The 20,932-nt window shown below is 40.0% G+C and overlaps 1 protein-coding gene across 2 annotated transcripts in view; it reads left to right on the top strand.

Annotated features, from left to right (window-relative positions):
* The window catches only part of LOC112109626 (ubiquitin carboxyl-terminal hydrolase isozyme L5), a 30,957-nt gene that overhangs the window by 8,266 nt on the left and 1,759 nt on the right, over window positions 1–20,932 (top strand). The window contains exons 2-9 of one of the 2 annotated variants that reach the window (XM_024204201.3): window positions 5,616–5,699; window positions 12,432–12,557; window positions 12,650–12,711; window positions 12,801–12,931; window positions 14,604–14,667; window positions 15,266–15,368; window positions 15,804–15,917; window positions 18,347–18,445. In XM_024204201.3, coding sequence (XP_024059969.1) covers window positions 12,650–12,711; window positions 12,801–12,931; window positions 14,604–14,667; window positions 15,266–15,368; window positions 15,804–15,917; window positions 18,347–18,445 — 573 coding nt within the window. In that variant the 5' untranslated portion in view covers window positions 5,616–5,699; window positions 12,432–12,557. The remainder of the gene's footprint in view (window positions 1–5,615; window positions 5,700–12,431; window positions 12,558–12,649; window positions 12,712–12,800; window positions 12,932–14,603; window positions 14,668–15,265; window positions 15,369–15,803; window positions 15,918–18,346; window positions 18,446–20,932) is intronic. The other variant, XM_024204200.2, reaches the window with a different exon arrangement.

Here is a 20,932-nt window from a genome sequence, read left to right as displayed (position 1 = left end):
GCAAAGAAGGGTGCTCCCTTCTCTCTGGCCAAAGGAGCTCAAGGGACAAGTAGAGCTTGGTTCTGGCTGCATTTGCTCAAGCTTGGGGAGAGAGGATCTGAGAACTTAACCCTAAGTAAGGGGCAAAGATAAAGGAGCCAGATAGAAGGAGGCCCAGGGAAGTAGCAGCAATTAATCAAAGTGAGCAGTACATGGCAGATATTTATAGTGTTCCTGAGTAGAAACCAGGAGTGGGGGAGCTGGGATTCCTCCACTGGCAAAGTGGTGCAAATCCCAAGAATGGGACAAGGGTTGTTTGGAGGCCAAGCAAAGGGCTGAATTAAAGGGCCCAGGGCTGGGACTGAAGATCCTGGTGAGGGCAGATAGACAGTTTTGGTTGGACTTCTGTTACCCTGGAAGGAGTTCGTTTTGATTGTATGACTTGGGCAGAGGGCTAAGCCACTGAAGATCAACCAAGCAGAGTTGACAACCTACAGGGGATGCCAGGAGTGGGAAAGGACTGCGGTAGCATACCCAGCTGCTAGGAGGCACTTGAGGTGAGTTTCCCCCTCCATCACAACTTGGTATCACAGGTTGGGGTTACAAGACTCCCTTCCCGTCAAGGAGCGATGTCAATGCAGTGATGCTTACTCCTGTCTCTAGTGCATGAGGTCTGATATCCCATCTGAAGCTTGAAAGGGAGCCCAGAAGCCATGACGTCATCCAAATAAACCTGGGTGTCGCAGGTGCCAAAAGGAAAGAAGGCAGATGGCCCACTAAGTAGATGCATCTACTGCGTGCTTGAAGGGAATGCAAGTTCAGTTTGCCCCTGGAGTAACAGAGACAAGATGGATTATTGGCAGGTACAGAGTACTGAGATGCCAGGGAAGGTCAAAGTCACAAAGGATGCCTTCCCTCAGATGCCAGAGGCTGTGATGGCTGCTAAATAGACTGATAAAACATGGTTTGGGACCAAGAAAAGTGAAGGCCGAGGGGAAATGTGTTAAGTGTATCAGCAGTTCAGTGAGGCTCACAGAGAGTAGCGGAAGGTGTGATTTGAACTGCCACAACAACTAGACAGGCTAGAGGAGCAGCAGCAGTACCTGTTATAGATCCTGCAGGAAAGAAGCAGCAATGTCTTCAAGCACTGGGTAGACAAGAGTGATGCAGTGGGCCTGAGACCTGTCTGAGGAGATGTTATGGTTGTGGACGCTGCTTGCCATTGAGTGAACTGGGGTGGGAAAAGACTGAGTTGCTGGGGTGAGCTGTGGGAAGAACCACAAACTCTGCTAGTGGCAGGGAGGTGGACAAGACTTAATTGTCTTTGGTTTGGAGAGATGGGCCACATAAAAAAGGTTTTGCCCTTTTGAAGATGGACTTGCTGCAGGAAGAGATGCAGGAGCCCCAAGAATAGGCAAGATAAGAAAAAGGTGTCTGATGGCACAAATGCCTCTGAGCTAGGTTCATCAGAACTGGACCTGGAAACAGTGTATACAACTGGTCGGCAAACCTATCCAGTGGAGGATGAAGGAGTGTGGAATGAAACAACTATGATCACTGATACACATCTTGCTGAGGTGTCAGTGTACACAGACATGCCCCATGGGGGCTACGAGGTGACAGCGAACAGTCCACAAGGGCAACCTGGTGCCATGAGGCAGACCTACTACTGGCAGTCCTAAGAAAACATGAGTTGTTGGATGTCTTTCTGAGGAGATGAGACCAAGTCTTCTGAAAAGGGCTCAGCCTTGAGAGGAGAGAATTTGAGAAGCCTTCTCTCCTTGCCAGAGAAGTATAGTAGGTAACTTCTAGCTATGAAAGAAGCTAGATGAAAGGCTCTGGAGGAAAAGGAGCCTGAGTTGCAGAAGCTCTTCAGGCAGAGGTGCCTGAGAGAAGACCTTGACCAAGCAGGCCACCTGATTAATCAAGGCAAGGACCACAAAAGCTCTCCAGACAGAAGCCTGAGACAGAAGACTCTACCCAGGGCCGGCTCCAGGCACCAGCCCGGCAAGCAGGTGCTTGGGGCGGCCAAGGGGAAGGGGCGGCATGTCGGGCTGTTCGGCCGCAATTCGGTGGCGGGTCCCTCTCGGAGGGAAGCACCTGTTGCCGAATTCCCGCCGAAGAAGAAAGCAGTGCAGTGGAGCTGTTGCCTATCGCAATTGCGATCGCGGCTTTTTTTTTTTTTCCCCCCCCCCCCCCCCCACCCCACCCCCCACCGCTTGGGGCGGCAAAAGCCTTGGAGCCGGTCCTGACTCTACCAACCAGGGCAGGGACTAATAAAAGCTCTCTATAGAGAGGGGCCTAGGAGAGAATACCCTGAGGAAGAAGGGCAAAGACTGCATAGGAGAGAACACTGCCTTCAGACAGGACCACCACCCCAAATTCTTTCTGTGGAGGGAGGTATGTAATTGGGTATACCTGGCCTTCATGGCTCCATACAAGAGGTCCAACAGTTCTTCTACACCCTGCTGCAGGAAAGGAGTGACAAAGGTGGATCTTCCTGGCTTGCCTAGAGAGGTTGCACAGAAGCAGCCAATTGGAGCCCAGCAGGCTCAGATAAAAATAATTGTAGGGCCTTAGCAGGTCAGTTCTTGGCTGGGGCCAGAGGGTCTGAGAACTGCACCCCAAAGGTAAGCGGTGAAGATAAAGAGTCCAGGTAGGAGGCGGCCCAAGGTAGTAGCAGCAATGAATTGAAGTGAGCAGTATATGGCTGCTGTTTATAGGGTTCCTGGGTTGGAACTTGGAGTAGTGGGTGGGCCCAGGTTCCCCCACTGGCCAAGTGATGTGAACCTCAAGAAGGAAACAAGGCACGTTTGGAGGCCTGAGCAAAGAACTGAGTTTAAAGTGCCCAAAGCTGGGACTGAAAACCCAGATGAGGACAGACATAGTTTTGGTGGCACTTTTGTTACCCTAGAAGAGACTGTGCCACTGAAGACCCACCAAGCAAGGCTGACAAATCTACAGGTTACACCAAGACTAGGACGAGGACTATGGTACTGCACCCAGCTGCTAGGATGTTCATAAGAGGTGAGCCCCACCCATCATACCTTGCCTCTCAAATATAGAGGTATAGCATTCAGTTTAAACCAAATATTCATCCTTTCCACAAAATTTATATTATGTTCCTATTTGTCCTTGTAAAGATCTGAAATCTTGCAAATCTTGAAACAGAACTTATAGAAATGTATCATAAGTAGAACACTGCTATTTTTGTTGTTTGTTTTGTATCTGTTATAAATTGAGACAATTATCACACATTTGCATTTTAGGAAGTTGAGAGGTATCCACATAGATTTATCCACAAATAGAAATGTGGGAGATAAAAAAGCATACTTAACCCCTCTAACTATCATGGCTCCTCTATATCTGTGCGTCTGTCATATGCTGATGAAAATTCATCAATGCTTTGTTCTTATCCCATTGTCTTCCTTTTTCACTCCTCTTTTGCCCTGCCCTAGAGGCCCTCATTCCTTGGCCTTTCCTAATCCTACTTTCTTCATTTTCTCTGCAGTCTCTTGAGTCTTATCAAACAAGAAGTCTAAGATCGAGTTGTGGTCTTGTAATGCAGTGAGATAGCTGACAGTTCAGCTAGTGTCTGTATGAATGGTTGGTTGCATATTCATTATTCTGGGTTCTGCTTTCTACCATAATCAAACATTCTGTTGCTTCTTAAATATTCTAGACCACTTGTGTGTTCCTCTGCTTTACGCTTGCTCATGTCTTTTCTCTTTCTCCATTATGCTTGTTTCTGAAGCATTGCACTTGGTGTTTAACAACTTGTTTTATTTGATTTATGTTTAAAGGAGCCTATTAGAATTGACCTATAGAATGCAAATACAGAGACTAAGCTCAAATAACATTACATTTCTAAATGGAAAAAGTTAGAAAACCTCAAAGCAAATGGTGAAAGAGTGTTTAATTTCCAAGGCTCTTGGTAGTCTCTGAACCCTGAAAGTATAGCTTGTCTGTGTAATGGGAGAAAGGGAAATCATTCGGCTTTTTTGGACACCCTCTTACAGACAGTAATGACTGCTCTGAAGTGTCTGGCCTATTGTACAAATATATTTATTGTATTTCTTTTAAATGGTGAGAAGTAGCTAATGTGCACTTGTAACTGCTCTTAAAGTAGTAGTGCATGATTTTGCCACATGATGGCACCAAATATTTGAAAAATGACCTGCTGGGGGGTGAGGAGAGGGGAAAAGGAGGGTACCTTTTTGCTTCTTTGACCTTGTCCATATTAGACAAGTGCAGCAGCCTAACTAAATCAAAGCACTTGATGATATAAGGATGCCTAAAAGTGTTTTCTTGCTTGTTTTATACATTAGAAATTCACATTTGTCTATACTGAAGGATTTAGTGTGACTAGAGAACTAGTAAAATTATGGCTTACAGGAGCATGAAAGCTGGTCATTAAGAGGGGAAGAGTGTTGTGTTTTTTGTTTTTTGTTTTTTTTTTTAAATAAGACTGTTAAATAGGTATTTGATGTTTTTAAACTTTTAGTGATTAAAATTTAGGGGAAAATAAACCTGTGTTAAAGAATCAGCCACATCAATCGTGGTCTGAGAGCTACCCAACAAGTCCTCCAGCAAAACAAGAGACGACCAGGGCTGTTTCTTACATTTCTAAGATGTAAGAAATGGGGGGCGGGGGGCAGTAAAACTTTCTTTATACATCATAAAGAAGCAAAAAGGGGCATAAGCCTAGTTTTTTTTTTTTTCTTTCTTTTCTTTTCTTTTCCTTTGCAGGTCATCTTCAGAACAGATTGCTATTTTATAAAGTCTTTCCACTGCTGCTTTTTTTGTAAAGAACAGATGAATAAAATATCTTTTTTTGTATGTAATCCACCATAGTGTAAGGGAGGGAGAGCAGATCTTCTGTCTGGGCAAGCAAACTTTCCTGGCAATTGTGTAAGACTGAAGTAAGCCAATGAAGTAGTAAACATTGGGGATTGGTGGTCTGTCAGTTTGCATAGTCTCTTTTAAAAATAATAATATAGTGGGAGTTCCAAACATCTTGAGGATCCCCCAACTCTTTTTGCTCTCAAAACCCAAATTTTTAGCCATCCTCCTTCCATATGTTCTTTCTCTAAAAAAAAAATTTACAATCTAGATCGAGATCTTGTACTCTGTTAACTTCTGTGCTGAAAACTTTTTATAATGTAATGGTAAATCTTTATATTGATAAGGCTAAGTGTGTATATATCCTTGTATGATAGTGCTATAATATGGGGACAAAATGAAGGTATTCTCAGTGCTACAATTCAATTTGTACCTAAGTTTCCATACATCTTAAAACTTTTTAAAAAAGATTTCTGAACGTAAACTTTACATGAAAAGATCATAACTCTGAAACAGTGTTTTATTATAAAATTTAAATACCTCGCATGACAATGGAACAATCTAAAAACAAGCTTTGAATGCATCTGAGCACTTTTAAAGCACATGAATATGTACCGTAGTTGTGGGTTAGTAACTGAAATCTAACAACTACTGTGTATTACAGGTTAGAGCTTGAGTATTTTGAAAAATAAATTGAATTATAGTATGTTTAATATGCATGCTTATTAACTTTTTATTATCTTGGTCAGTTTTATATGTACTCATGTTAAATTTGGCCTCCCTGTTATGCCTAGGTATGATATGGTCCTCTATTTGGGGCCTCAGAACTCTGGATGATCTTACATGCCATTTGAGCTAGGATACCTAGGCACAATGAGGTGAGTTAAGGATACGATTTCAGCCTTAACTCTGAATGTCTTAACGTCTGTGTGTTGTTAAACCAGACCCTTAATTTTATTTTCCACACACAGTGGTTACATGTGTTAATGCTGCCACTAAAGTATTCAATAATCATTAATGTTGTTGCAAACCACTGTTTGCCAAGGAACAATTGCTCATGGCTTAGCACAAGAAGTAGACCCATCTCTCCAAGAACAACATTTGCACAAGTTGCCACTGTGGGTTGACACATTTTATACTGGTTTTAATTTTTTTGTTTGGTCTCTTCAATATTTTACTAGCCAAGTATCAGGATGACATATGAATTTTTACTGAGTATTCATTCACTGTTTTGCAGTAGCATGATAGAACACTAACTAGGAACTAAGTACGTTGTACCTGGCGGGGGAGGAAAGGTCACATCCAAAGAATGGATTTTAGGCATAAGTGCATCCCAGTAATCTGGGGAGATTTGTTTTGTTTTGTTCATGTAACACTCTCATTGATTTAAATTGGTTGAGGATCAAGCCTTCATTTGCAGGTTTAGTAATTGGTCCAATTTGAGAATTAACCTGATTAAATAAATAAATAGGATATCTCCATTAATTAATTAATCTCCTAGAACTGGAAGGGACCTTGAGAGGTCATCAAGTCCAGCCCCCTGCCTTCACTAGCAGGACCAAGTACTGATTTTTGCCCCAGATCCCTAAGTGGCCCCCTCAAGGATTGAACTCGCAACCCTGGGTTTAGCAGGCCAATGCTCAAACCACTGAGCTATCCCTCCCCCCCGTAATAGATGAATTAATTACGAAACATTTGCACCTCCTGGCACATATAATACAGTCACGGTCATGGAGGGATTGTCTATAATGGAGTATAACTAATATAGAGAATTTACGTTTGTTCTGAAAGGTAAAATTGTGCATGTGTTGAAAATAACAAGTCTTAGAACCCAAATCTACCCTATAGTAACATGGTTGCGTTTGGCTGCAGATCTGGTAAAATAATCTATTTTGTGGCATGCAGAAGTTTAGAAGATGAATCTACAAGATTCACAGTGACACAAACCCATGTATTATAATGCGAGACCCTCCGCCCTTATCCTCTTTGGTTCTCCAGAACTCTTTGAAAAAGAGAATAGCTGACCTACAAGACCAAGGTACTTCTCCCCCCATCCACAAGAAAGTGGATTGGAATACTGCATTGTAATGTATGTAGTGCTACACGTGACATCAACCAGAAACTCAAGCTGATGCACAAGGCTGGTTCCCACTTATTAATGGTGAATATCACTGGGAGCATGTGACATGAGTGCTCTGGGATAGGCATTAACTGCATATTGGTTTCTGGGTGAACTTATGATGTTGGGTTTAAACGAGTAAAGCCAAAAGCTTTGTACTAGCTTATTTAAGATAGTTTTATGCCATACTGCTGCAGTATGGCATCAACACAGATGCTTAAGTAGAAGGGCAAATACTTGGGGAGACACCAGTAGAACCAAAGAAAAGACAAGGTGGGAGTGGGGTTAGGTAACCTAATCTTCCTTTTTGTTTTTGCTCTTGTATGTCTGGCTGTCATCTGAAGTGCCCATCTTCATCTTCAGTTACCATGTTGATTTCCCATCCAACCCCTTAGCCTCCCACCTCCCTGTCCTCCTTTCCTTGTTTGACTTTCAGTCTTGGATCAGCTTTCCTAGTTACCAAAACAGCCATTTGATCAAGCTTGTCTTCACTGTTCCTTTTCACCCTCTTCACGTCTTCAAGTCCTTCTGTAACTTATGTTTATGACTTATGTCCCCTCCTCTGATTTATCAACTCAGTCATTGACTCCTTTGCCCCTCATTCCTGGTGCAAAGCCCATCCCACCACTCACAGCTCACTCCTAACATCCACATCCACTTGCTCAGCACCTCTGAAGAAAGGTCGATAATTATGGACCTTTCCTCCTGCAGTTCCTCTATCTTCCTGGTTAAGAAGAGCTACTTCTCCACTTTCAATTATCCTAGGCCTGCAATCCCATCTATATGCCACTATTTGGCTCTGTTGTAAAACCCTTCCATTGTTCTCCCACTACCGTGCCAACTTTTTCAAAAGAGATGTTCCCTTTCCCCTACTTCTCCATAGTCTCTGAAGTTTCTCACCCACTTTCCAGTTGCCCCCATCACCTCCTGTTTTGTGATTCCCTACCCCCCGCCTTTTGTTTTTCTCCTTAATCTCTTGCTCTTCCCTTCAGTTTTTCATCTGATAATATATCTGCTATGGTCTTCCCTCATTCTAAGGTCCTACTCTAGACTTCATCTGTCTCTCCTGCTAATCCCGTCTCCCTTCTCTCTGTCACCTAAAGTTCATATATATTCCATCTTCAGCTGTTACCTCAACTTCTCCCCTTCAGTCTGGCTTGTGACCTTTCCACTTCACTGCAACTGTTCTCACCAGTATCTACAAGTACCCTTCCTGGTCATTTCTCAGAGCTTCTATTCCAACCTCATCATCCTCAACATTGAGTGCATTCTACACATCATGCAGTTTTTTCTAAATCTTGTCCTTTCTTACCTTTCACAGCTGTGTGCTGTTTTTCACTTTCTGCCAGTCTCTTGATGCTTCTATTTCCCTTTCCCACTTTCTTAATTGAGGGACATGATGGTGTTCCCATGTGCTCCATCCCTTGGCTTCACTGTATAACTATGCATCTAGATGCTCTGTGTAAACATGTGTTACTGTCATTATTGTGTCCTAATTCTACTATTGCTTCCCATTGTCTTACACCCACTTATTGCATCTTATTTCAAAATTGACTCTACTTTCTTTGAAGCAAAGTCTGTCTTACATGCTTAGAACATTGGGACACCAATCTTAACAGGTGGCTTCTGGGCATTATAAATCAATTAATTATATCTGGCATGGTGTACAACATTAGAACAGCTGAGTCTTCTCAAAAAAGGGGTGATGTTTAAGGTTCTTTCTAGGAGGTGAGGGGAGCAAGGAAAATGAGAAGAGGGTTGAGGGAATCAAATAATCTGTATTCAACAAGCTAAGAAATATCTGTCCATCTTGGCTTTGTCCTCCATACCAAGATGGCTGTATTTAATGTGTGTAACTTGTGAATTAGTCAAAATAACTTTTGTCTTCCCCTTCCCTCCGACATTTTGAGGCATGTTGTAACGCTGCACCTTTGTTAGAAGAGCCGTACAATTTCCAAGAGCATAATTCCATATTTTCCATTAAATAGCAGATCTAGGTTAACTTTATTTCCTACATGCAAAGCTATGCATGCGCTTGAAGAGGGAAAAGGCTAAATATGTATTCTAACTCAGTAGTATAGATGCAGTCCAGTTTTCCAGTGACACACTTATTTTTGGACAACTGAATGATAAACTCATATCATGGAGCAATGTACTGTTCACTACATAAAGTACAAATAGAGCACTTTCTAGCATCCTGGTATCTTGAGGATTTTGTTTTATTTTCCCCGATCTTGCCAAAGAAAAGGTGTCAGTCTGTTCTGACCTGCTTTGACTAGAAAACAGATGATGTCTGTTCACTTTTTTTGTTGGAAGTGGTTTCATGTTTACAGCCCTGAAGTATATTTCAAATGCTTGATATATAATTAACCTCTTACATTGTCTTCTTTTAAAATGTATGTAAACCTTTATACTGGATACTACTCACACAGACTGGAAAGTCTCTTCCCCTTCTCTCCCCCCCCCCCCCCCGGCCTACAAACTTACTGAGTGAAACAGCTAATAATCATCCCTCATGCTGCACATAGCCCCAAACCAATACAAATTCCTTGTCCAAATTCTGCCCTTAATTACACCCTTGTCAACTCCATTGACTTAAAAGGAGTCACATAAAGGTAACTAAAGGCAGAATATGGCCCCATATCTTTTATGATCACTTTTTTGAAAGGTAATATTCACTCTCCATCCTTCAACATATGTAGAGCCCATATTTCACTTCCCTTTAATAATAATAATAATAATAATAATTAATAATTGATAATTAAAAAAAGGCTGTCAAATAATTGCAGTTAACTTGCGTGATTAACTCAAAAATTAATCGCGATTAATCGCACTGTTAAACAATAGAATATCAATTGAAATGTATTAAATATTTTTGGATGTTTTTCTACATATATTGATTGCACACAGAATACAAAGTGTACAGATCATTATTTTTGATTACAAATATTTGCACTATAAAAATGATAAATTACTATGTTTCAATTCATCTCATACAGGTACCATAATGTAATCTCTTTATCATGAAAGTGTAACTTACAAATGTAGATGTTTATTTATTTATTTATTTTGGTTACATAACTGCACTCGAAAACAAAACAATGTAAAACTTTAGAGCCTACAAGTCCACTCAGTCCTACTTCTTGTTCAGCCAATCGCTAAGACAAACAAGTTTGTTTACGTTTATGGGAGATGCTGCCTGCTTCTTATTTACAATGTCACCTGAAAGTGAGAACAGGTATTCACATGGCACTTTTGTAGCCAGTGTTGCAAGGTATTTACGTGCCGTATGCCCCTTCATGCTTCAGCCACCATTCCAGAGGACATGCTTCCATGCTGATGATGCTCGTTTAAAAAGAAATGCATTAATTAAATTTGTGACTGAACTCCTTCGGGGAGAATTGTATGTCTTCTGTTCTATTTGACCCGCATTTGGCCATATATTTCATGTTATAGCAGTCTGGGATGATGACCCAGCACATCTTTGTTTTAAGAACACTTTCACAGCAGATTTCACAAAACGCAAGGAAAATACCAGTGTGAGATTTCTAAAGCTACAGCACTTGACCCAAGGTTTAAGAATCTGAAGTGCTGTCCAAAATCTGAGAGGGACGAGGTGTGGAGCATGTGTTCAGAAGTCTTAAAAGAGCAACACTCTGCTATGGAAACTACAGAACCTGAACCACCAAAAAAGAGAACCAACCTTCTGCTGGTGGCATCTGATTCAGATAATGAAAATGAACATGCATCGTCGGTCCGCTCTGCTTTGGATAGTTATAGAGGAGATCCTGTCATCAGCATGGATGCATGTTCTCTGGAATGGTGGTTGAAGTATGAAGAGACACATGAATCTTTAGTGCATGTGGCACATAAATATCTTGCAATACCAGCTACAACACTGCCATACAAATGCCTGTTTTCACTTTCAGGTGACATTGTAAACAAGAAGCAGGCAATGTTATCTCCTGCAAATTGTAACCAAACTTGTTTGTCTGAGTGATTGGCAAATAAGAAGTAGGACTGAGTGGACTTGTAGGCTTTAAAGTTTTACATTGTTTTATTTTTGAATGCGGTTATTTTTTGTACATAATTCTACATTTGTAAGTTCAATTTTCATGATAGAGATTGCATGACAGTACTTTTATTAGGTGAATTGAAAAATACTATTTTTTTTATAGTGCAAATGTTTGTAATAAAAAAATAAAGTGAGAACTGTACACTTTGTATTCTGTGTTGTAATTGAAATCCATATATTTAAAAATGTAGAAAACACCCAAAAATATTTAAATAAATGGTATTCTATTGTTTAACAGCGTGATTAACCGCGGTTAATTTTTTTAATTGCTTGACAGCCCTAAAAAAATGTTTTAGGCTATGTATCTCTCTTTAATGTACAAAAGCTCTGACTAGCAGTAGGGTTTTGATTTACTTTTTCAAAAAGTAGAATATTTTACCAAAAAAAATATTCAGCAAGGTGAATTACGGCTGATACTCTATCTTCTTAACTGGCTTGAATTTTTTTGTGTACTAGTTTGTGCAACTGTCTTAGCTTTTAAAAATAAACTTGGATTGAAGGAAGATAAGTGTTCTATGAAATGAAAAGCAAAAACTTTCAAGAAGTTTATAAAACTTTTTAACACAGAACAGATCTGAATTTGAGACTTAACTCAGTGTATTTGCTGAGGGTTTTTTGTTTTTGTTTTTTTTTAACAGGACTAAAGTCTAGGTTGCATGCGATGCCTTCTTTTAAAAATTTATATTTTGGTAGTCTTTTCCCCTGTTAATCTAATTTGTAGTGTTCATTGAATGGTATCATTATATTTTAAAGGGGCAAATGGAAATAGTGATATGAACGGCCAGGTTCAGACACTGTGTGTGTGTGTGTGTGTGTGTGTGTGTGTGTGTGTGTGTGTGTGTAAAATACCTTACTCTGCCAGTGGTCCCATTGAAATCAAGCAAGGTAAGGTGCTAGTCAGCCTGAGTAAGGATTAAGCCCTGAATTACTAGTAGAATAAGGGTATACACTAAAAGTAACAAATGTGTCTTAAAAGTAAGCAAAAGATTCTTTGCTGTGCTTTAGCAATCGATGACATCAATACATCTTGGTCAGGTTGTTGCGTTCTTTACTCTGTTTTAACTGTTCTTTTAGAAGAAGTGAGGGGGCAGATTACAGGGTGTTTCTAATATATTTACTTAGAATAATTGCACTTTGTCTATTTTGCCAATTGCACCTGTACAACCAGCATCACTTGGTTTGTCTTGTACAGCAGAGGCTTTTATGGCTGTCCAGGCTAGATTTGCTACCTAGGTGGTAGTACATGTTTACCAAAAAATTGGTACTGCTTCCAGGCTGAAATTTTTGTAACCTAAATCAGAGCCATGTAATCCATGGAAAATAAGGATTTATAAAGGAAGAATTGGTCCAACTTTTAATTCTTTCTATGTCATCATCTGTAATGAACTGGTCCTCACTTTCCATTCCTCTTTCTAGGTAATAAACAATGCTTGTGCTACTCAAGCCATAGTAAGTGTGCTATTAAACTGTATCCATCAAGATATCCATCTAGGAGAGACACTAGCAGAATTTAAAGAATTTTCACAAAGTTTTGATGCTGCGGTAAGTGCAACTAACTTTTGTACCTGGTGTACGCTGATTTGAACAATTGGCTTATGTTCTCTTTCTCATTTTATTTTTTATATATTTTTTAGATGAAAGGTTTGGCACTAAGCAACTCTGAAGTGATTCGGCAGGTTCACAACAGTTTTGCCAGGTAACAAAAGTTGTGCGTGTTACAAATCATACAAAATCCAGTAACCTTTTCTCTTTCACTTCAGCATTGTTTATTTTTTAACCTTTTAGACAACAAATGTTTGAGTTTGATGCAAAGTCATCAGCAAAAGAAGAAGATGCATTTCACTTTGTAAGCTATGTTCCTGTTAATGGAAGGCTATATGAACTAGATGGACTAAGGGAAGGACCAATTGATTTAGGTAAGTTTAGTTCACTGTGGCTAATTTAAACATTGTACCTTTTTGCATTTTTAATAACAGTTTTTGGTGGCCATATGTGACCAAAACAATTGTCCTCTTGAAATAACAGCTGGTTCTTGTTAATACTTTTTGATCTTTCACTGAGAGACTTATTTATACAGTGTATTGAAAAGGGTGATTAACTGGATTAGTCCCCTCCCCCACCTTTTCAGGTTTTTCCTTTCAACTAGTTTTTGTGATGTCAGAATCTTAGAATTTTATTATTCATTCCCTTAATATTTTAGTTCCAAGGCAAAATCAACTGGTACAAAGAAGTAGAGCCTGTTAATGCTAGGTCAAGAAGTTAAAATCTAATCTTTTCATTCCACTTAAAATTTAATCATCTATCAGATATCTCTTCTAATTTTTAAGATTTGCAAAGTCTTATTATTTGGTATTAAACTAGCTCAGTTTCACCTGGAACAGTTCTTGTTACCGTATCTTTTTTTCATGTTACCTTCCACCGCCTTTTTATATTCCAGGGAGCATGTTAGTCATCTTTGTAATCCTAATGTTATGAGAGTAGAAATCTCACTACTTGGCACTAAATTGATACTTTATTTGTTCCTTGCAGTATTTATTATGGTAAAGTAAATGCATCATCGAAAGGTGGATATCTGTCACAGTTTCTCAAATATTAAGACAAATGTGAAAGATTATTAGTTTCAGTATAGTGAATCTTTCATTTTGAAAGATTCTGATCACTTAAAAAACAAAAAAACCCACTTCCTACCAGACAATGGCCCTGATGTAGTCAGACCTGCATGTCATGTCATATTGATGTATATGGGCTTTCTGTGGACATAAGGATCTATTGGCATGGAATCCATTTGCAGGATTGGGGAGTATGCATATAATTGCTGCTCAACTCACTACTATAGCAAAATACAGAATTTAAAAGCATGCTGTGCAACTGTTTAGGACTGGAAGTGAAGAATACAGATAAAACTACAGGGGGAATTTTAGGTCTCTTTGATCTAGTCCTCTTTTTGAAATGAGAGTAGATCAAAGTGCTATAAGGAACTGTTAATGCACATTAAATGTTCATTTAGACAAGCCCTTACTGTTTCATCTTCAAATGCTTTACAAGTGCTAAGTACTGTTTTAAAACATGAGGAGGAACCCTCCAAAATTTGGAGAACAGAATGGAAGAATAGATGATCCTAATAATATAAAGGTTTCTAAAGTCTCTCTCTAAATTTCTGGCAGAAATTACTGCATGAGGAAAAAAATCAAGAATTTCATATACTTGCTCCTCCCCCCTCCCCCCCACCCAATTTGGAAAACCAAATTTCTGCCTTTACAATCTCACCAAATGACTTGTGCTTTTTTTCCTCTGTCAGTAATAGAGTGAAGGTTAGACCTTTTTTCCCCCTTTTAAAATCTAATCCACCTCTGTTGTTTTTCTAAATATTGTCTAAATATTATTCAGTAGAATATTGAAAGGTATTAACAAGAACCAGTGATTAACTTCCCTTTTCAAAAAGATCATTTTGAACAATCTAGTATTGTCATTCTCCAGAGAAGAGATCCACTAGTAGCCTTTGCAAATGAGTATTCAGAGCCTGAATTATCAGTGTCTTGAATTTGCAGCAAAGCTGGCTCTTTTTTTGTTTGTTTGTTTCCTATCTAGGTGCCTGTAATCAAGATGATTGGATCAGTGCTGTCAGGCCTGTCATAGAGAAACGAATACAAAAGTAAATGTCCAGTGCGCTTTTTTTTTTTTTTAAAGAACATACATGTATAACTTTTTACTGCAAAAGAACCAATTCCTAACTTTCTTCGATTAAAAGTAGTTCTTTTTTCTTGTTTAGCTTTCTAAAAATAAGCTACGGCCATCAGTTTTCCTAATTTCTTAACCTTCCTCCCCAAATCACAACTCCAAAACAGCTTGGGCTAGAAACACAACTTGTTTTGTGATTTCAGTTATGGAGAACAGTTACTAAAGGGAGTTTTCTCATACGCTTACATTTTATATTTTGAAAAGCAGTTAACTAACAGTCAAATTATATAAACAGAAAGATTAACATTTAAGCTCAGGTGGGGAAAATAAACTTTTGTGCAGGTGCTGTAAAAGTTACTATTGGACATATTTAGTGTTTGTAGTTCAGTTCAGTCATCCAAGATGTGATTTTTTTGTTCCATGATAATAGTGAAACAATATCCACAACTTTAATGTGAAATAAATAAATATTTATTTACAATTAAGGAAACCATAGAGGATTTGTTTGTTTATTTATTTGGAGCTGCTGTGCAAATTATTGTAATTTTGAAAACTATGTTCTCTTCTTTTAGATACAGCGAAGGGGAGATAAGATTTAACCTTATGGCCATTGTTTCTGACAGAAAAATGATATATGAGCAGAAGATAGCAGAATTACAGCAGCAACTTTCAGAGGTAGGATATGATTTTTAAATAATGCAATAGTTCCATGCCACTGTCACTTTTTCCTTAGAAGGGTTATAAAAAATAACTTTTTAGTTAGTATTTATTTTGCAACTAACTATTCTATTCCTGCCCCATAAAGGGGAGTGAGGGGGGAGAAAAGAAAAACCCGGGCAGTGTTTTTACTCCACAAAGGGAGATGTGCCAGAGACTATGAAGTCTGTTATGGACTTCATGTTGCTATTGATTTTTAAATGGAAGATGCTCAGATATTCTCTTAATGGGCTGCGGTGTATAACACTAAGACAGAATTAACCAAATAGGTGTAGCATATTGCTACCACAGTCCTTAAAATATTAATTTAGGTAATAGCAGTATAAACACTGTACAAACCAGACTTTTTATAAAAAGTCTGAACTTTATTGCATTCATTTTACTTTCTTTAAGGAAGAGCCAATGGATACAGACCAGAGTGGTAATATGTTAAGTTCTATTCAGTCGGAAGTTGCAAAATATCAGATGTTAATTGAAGAAGAGAACCAAAAACTAAAAAGATACAAGGTACGTGTAGGGGTTTTTTTTTGTTTTTTTTTGTTTTGTTTTTCATAGTAAAACTGTCAGGAAGATCGTAATGAAGAGCCAGCTTGACGTGGGGCCTGGAAATGAGTCCAATCTCATGCTCCTTCACATCAAGGCTGGAGGAATTAAAAGGGTATTAGCAAGGCACTGCACTACATTATTCACATGCGTCAACTTACTCCTGAGTTATTGGTTTGTTCACTCATCGTCTTTCTTTCTAGATACCTGGGAAACTGATATTTTTATATACTTTTCTTATACGTTTTCTTATGTATATTCTCTGAAGCCTTGCCTATTCTGCCATCTCCTCCCATTCAAGTATGTGTATATATAAAAGTTCATCAGAAAGCTCTTGTAAATAGTGAAGTGTAGAACTCCTGGAAAGAAGCAGTTGCATGTGCCTCAAGAAGTTACAACTATGGTCACCATCAATTCTGCTCTATAGTGGCATTCTTTTACTTCTCAGAATTTGTTCTTTTTTTGCTATAGTTTTGTGTTGTGTTTTTTTGGTCATCCCTCTGAACTCCTTTTATAAGATTGATATTTCTAATGAACTTTTCCACCTTTCTTTGTTATAAGGGTATGTTTTAAGTTAATGAAGAACATTTTGATACTCAGCTTATCAGATGTGTGTACTGGATTGGCAATGAACTACAGAAAAATGAAAGCACACCTCTACCCCGATATAACGCAACCCGATATAACGTGGTAAAGCAGTGCTCCGGGGGGGCGAGGCTGCGCACTACAGCAGATCAAAGCAAGTTCGATATAACACGGTTTCACCTATAATGCGGTAAGATTTTTTTTGCTCCCGAGGACAGCGTTATATCGAGGTAGAGGTGTACTTAGCTGTTTGCTGCTCTGTATCAGAACATATCTGTGATCCCTGAATATGGCACCGAAACAGCTTGCATTTTTTTTGGTCTTTACATTAGGTACGGATGTGAGATTGTACACTGTTTGGAAACTAGCAGAGCATATTTTTATTCTTTGCTTTTTGAAATCCAGCCCCTAGTTTTTGATGAATGGAATGAAGTGCAGAAGAAGTTGGCATGTTTAACAGAGATTCTGACTGATTATCTTAAATAAGGAATTAATCTGAACATATTTAATTGTATTCATAGAAATGGGGAAAGATTTGGGATATGTCTGCAGTGCAATTAGACCCCCACAGCAGTCTTGGGCTCAGGCTGTTTTAGTTGGTGATGCAGACATTTGGGATTGGGCTGCAGTCCAGTCTCTAGTATTCTGTAAAGTGGGAGGGCACCAGAGCTTAGGCCCAAGCCTGAAAATCTGCACCAGCAACTAAAACAGTCCCGTGAACCTGAGTCAGCTGCCACAGGCCAGCCACGCGCTTTTAATTGCAGTGTAGACATACCATTTTTGATCAACATTTGGAGCCAGTCACCAATGATTTCAGGGGATATAAAAGAAACAACAACTAGGCAACTTCAAAATTATTTGCTTTAGTTTCTCCAAAGTGATGGCCAGCTAGCTCCATTGTTTTTGTTTGTTTGTTATACCTACAGAATACATGCTGTGGAATGTTTAGAGAAATAAGAGAATGAGTTAGGTAACCATATAGGGTTTTTCCCCATCTTTAATATCTATGAATATCTCTCTGCCCCTTGTTGGGTAGGATAGAAAATAAATTTATTTTAAATTATGCAGGTCACCATCAAGGGAGATACTCCTAAAGCTTTTTACTAAAGTGCATATCTGTACAGGATACAGTAGTTTCTTTTGGAGAACCTTACTTATTTTACTAGTTCCCTGAAGATAGAATTTTTTTTATTGAAACCTTTGCCACCTATAAGAACTTAAATTCTGTTTCTGTTCTGCATATTTAGGTCTTTGCTATATTACAAAGTGCTATGAGATCTATTAGGAGGATTTATCTCTGTAAAGCATCTTTCCTCTGATGTCAAAAATTGATAAATACTACTAATTACTTTTTGTATTGCAATTTTGTCTAAGGGAACCAGTCCTGGAGCAGAGCCCCATTGTGCTAGGGAGTGTGCAAATACATAATAAAAAGACAGTTCATGCTCTAAAGAGCTTATACAGTAGTTGAAGTGTAAAACGAGAGATGAGGAGCACAATTAAGCAGTATTTGTCAGCATGTTAAGCAGAAGCTATGACATGCTAACTGTCTAATCATTTTCAGGTTGAGTGTTTTGGTAAGTGGCATGATATAAGGTGGCATGAGTCTTAAGGAGGGTTTATATTTATGCCATACAAACTTTGTGTAATGCATTGACTCGTCTGAAGTGCTCTAAACCTCACCATCTGAACTTGGTACCTGGCTCAAAAAGAGAATGTAACCTTCAGAGAACTCTTATAATGCGGGGGGAGAGGTCCCTTTTGTCTGACACATAGCAGTTCCATTAATGTTTGCAATTAATTTTCAGATTGAAAATATTAGAAGAAAACATAACTACCTGCCTTTCATCATGGAATTGTTAAAAACTTTAGCGGAACACCAACAGTTAATACCATTGGTAGAGAAGGTGAGTATTTCTTGTAGGACTTTTTTTAAAGAAGCAAGATGTATTAATTCCATGTATTTTGCATGTTTTCTACCTGAACAGAAATGTAGCTGCACTTCTAAAACTGGAATTCTTAAGTGGAAGAGGTTTATTTAGTTTAAACTTGCAGTGTGCAGCTAAATGGCAAGTATATATGGGGATTCCCCCCATCCCCTCCCCCCACCTCCAGCCCTGTGTTTTGAAGATGCAGAGTGCTCACCAAGATGGGGGTGCACACTCTGCTGAGCGAAAGCTCCAGGGAGGCTCTTCCCTGATAGCCCAAAGTCCCCTAATGTTGGAAAAGCAGGGGGCCTTTCAATAACGACTATATTAGTGAAGTGGTGGGCAAAAGGAATCACCATGTTGCATGAGGAAGTCTTACTAAGGGCTAGTCTACACTAAAAATGCGTGCAGCTGTGCCGCTGTAGCGCATCGGGTGAAGACACTGCCGACAGGAGAACGCTCTCCCATTGGCATAATAAAACCATCTCCCCAGGGGCAGTAGCTGTATCAGCGGCACTGACATAGCGCTGTCCACACTAGCACTTAAGTCAGTGTAACCTGTGTTTATTCACACCTCTGAGACACATATGATATACTCTGGTGTAGAGAAGCCCTATAACTTATCTCCCCAAGGGGAGCAGGGAAATCTAAAACTTATCCACACATAAGGCCTGTGTATCCTTTGTCTTATTAGATTCCAGAACCCAGTCTATACTATCTGTGAACACTAGATGGCAACCCATGTGTGGCTGTATTGCTGCATAAAGGGCCATCCTGTTGTACATGTCTGCTTCTTTTTTTTGATCTTTCCTAACTTTATTGATTTGCTAACTTTTGCTGTTTCCTTTCTATGCTTCTTCCACTGATAGTTTTGATTTACTATCAATAAATAATAGCTATTTATTTAGCTTAACAAGCATCTTCATTTAATTGAACATTTTGGGTTGGGGGTAAAGGGGAGTTTAGAAGCCCAGTTGCTTGGGCAGATCACTGCTTTACCAGTTGATGTTAGGACCACCATGTTTTGAGATGAAGGCATTTTGGTCTCTCCCACTTCCTAGTGTTTTGTCTAATGTTTTTACCGTGTGAAATGGACACAGAAAAAATCTTAAAGATCCTTAAGTAGTTGGCCTCACTTCTTTCTCTGTACACATGCAAATGTGAACGAACTTCCTTACAGTTAGTAGGTTAAATGTGACCCAGAGAAATTAAGCCAACTTTGAATTTTCTTGTTTTTGAATTAAACTATATATTTTTCAATCTTGTGTTACCAACAGTGTTGTATGGTTTTTGTATTAAGTTACATATTACGAGTTTGTTTCTCACTACTGAACTTCAGGGGTGACTTGGTGACTTAGAGGATTCGTAACAGGGCACAAAGAATTTTACTTCAGGGTCCTTTAGTTAGAGCCAAACCAGTTCAGTAGCAAGCGGCAATCAGAACTAGGTGCATGCACACCTTTTATACAAAGAACCACAGTTACTATATGGACAAGTAAATAATCTTTCTCAATATCATTTTAGTCTTTAAAATTCTGTATATAAAGGGAAGAGGTCAAGTAATGTGACATCAAGTTAAATGCCACCAGGTGCTTATAAGATTTAATGTGAAAACCAGTGATGAGCTCCCAAAATCCTAATAACTGGTTCCCTACCGGGTCCTCGGCGGTGGGGAAGGGGACCTTCATTTGCTCCGGGTTTGCAGCGGCGGTTCCTTCACCCGGAGCGAGTGAAGACACTCCCGCCCCCGCCGAAGTGCCGCTGAAGACCCGGTAGGGAACCACGCGGTGAGTACAAGCCCCACGTGCCTGCCCCCCCCTCCGACCCCAACCCACTCCCTGCCCCAGACTGCCCCCCTCAGAACCTGCAACCCATCAACCCCCCGCTCCTTGTCCTCTGACCACCCCCCACCCTAACTGCCCCCCAGGACCCCACCCCCTACCCAACTCACCCTGCTCCCTGTCCCCTGACTGCCCCGACCCCATCCACCACCACCCCGACAGACCCTCAGAACTCCCACGCCTACCCAACCCCCCGTCTCCTGACCACCACCCCCAGAACCTCCGCTCCCTGCCCCTTATTCAACCCCTCCTCCCAGCCCCGGCCCCCTTACCATGCTGCTCAAAGCAGCAGGAGCTGCAGAGCTGCCCAGAGTGCTGGCGGTGCGCTGCGCTGCGCTGCGCTGGAGCTCTGCAAGAGGGTAAGGGAAGCGGGGGAGGGGCTGGGGGAGCCTCCCCAGCTGGGAGCTCAGGCGGGCCGGAGTTTGCCCACCCGCCGGCCCCTTTACAACTGGTTCTACACTGGCTTCTAAATTTAACAACCAGTTCTTGCGAATCAGCTCCAGCTCACCACTGGTGAAAACTGCCTCCAACTTGAATGATTGAGATAAGTGAGAATTTCTTGATTGTATCTTTTTGGCATATTAGGGTGATCTGTGTGTAAAGAAAGTTTAGCTTGATTTAGAGC

The sequence above is a fragment of the Terrapene carolina genome, unplaced genomic scaffold (genome assembly GCF_002925995.2).
Source record: "Terrapene carolina triunguis isolate 2854851 unplaced genomic scaffold, T_m_triunguis-2.0 Scaffold210, whole genome shotgun sequence".
Lineage (NCBI taxonomy): Eukaryota > Metazoa > Chordata > Testudines > Emydidae > Terrapene > Terrapene triunguis.
This window is presented reverse-complemented; position numbering and strand designations above follow the sequence as displayed.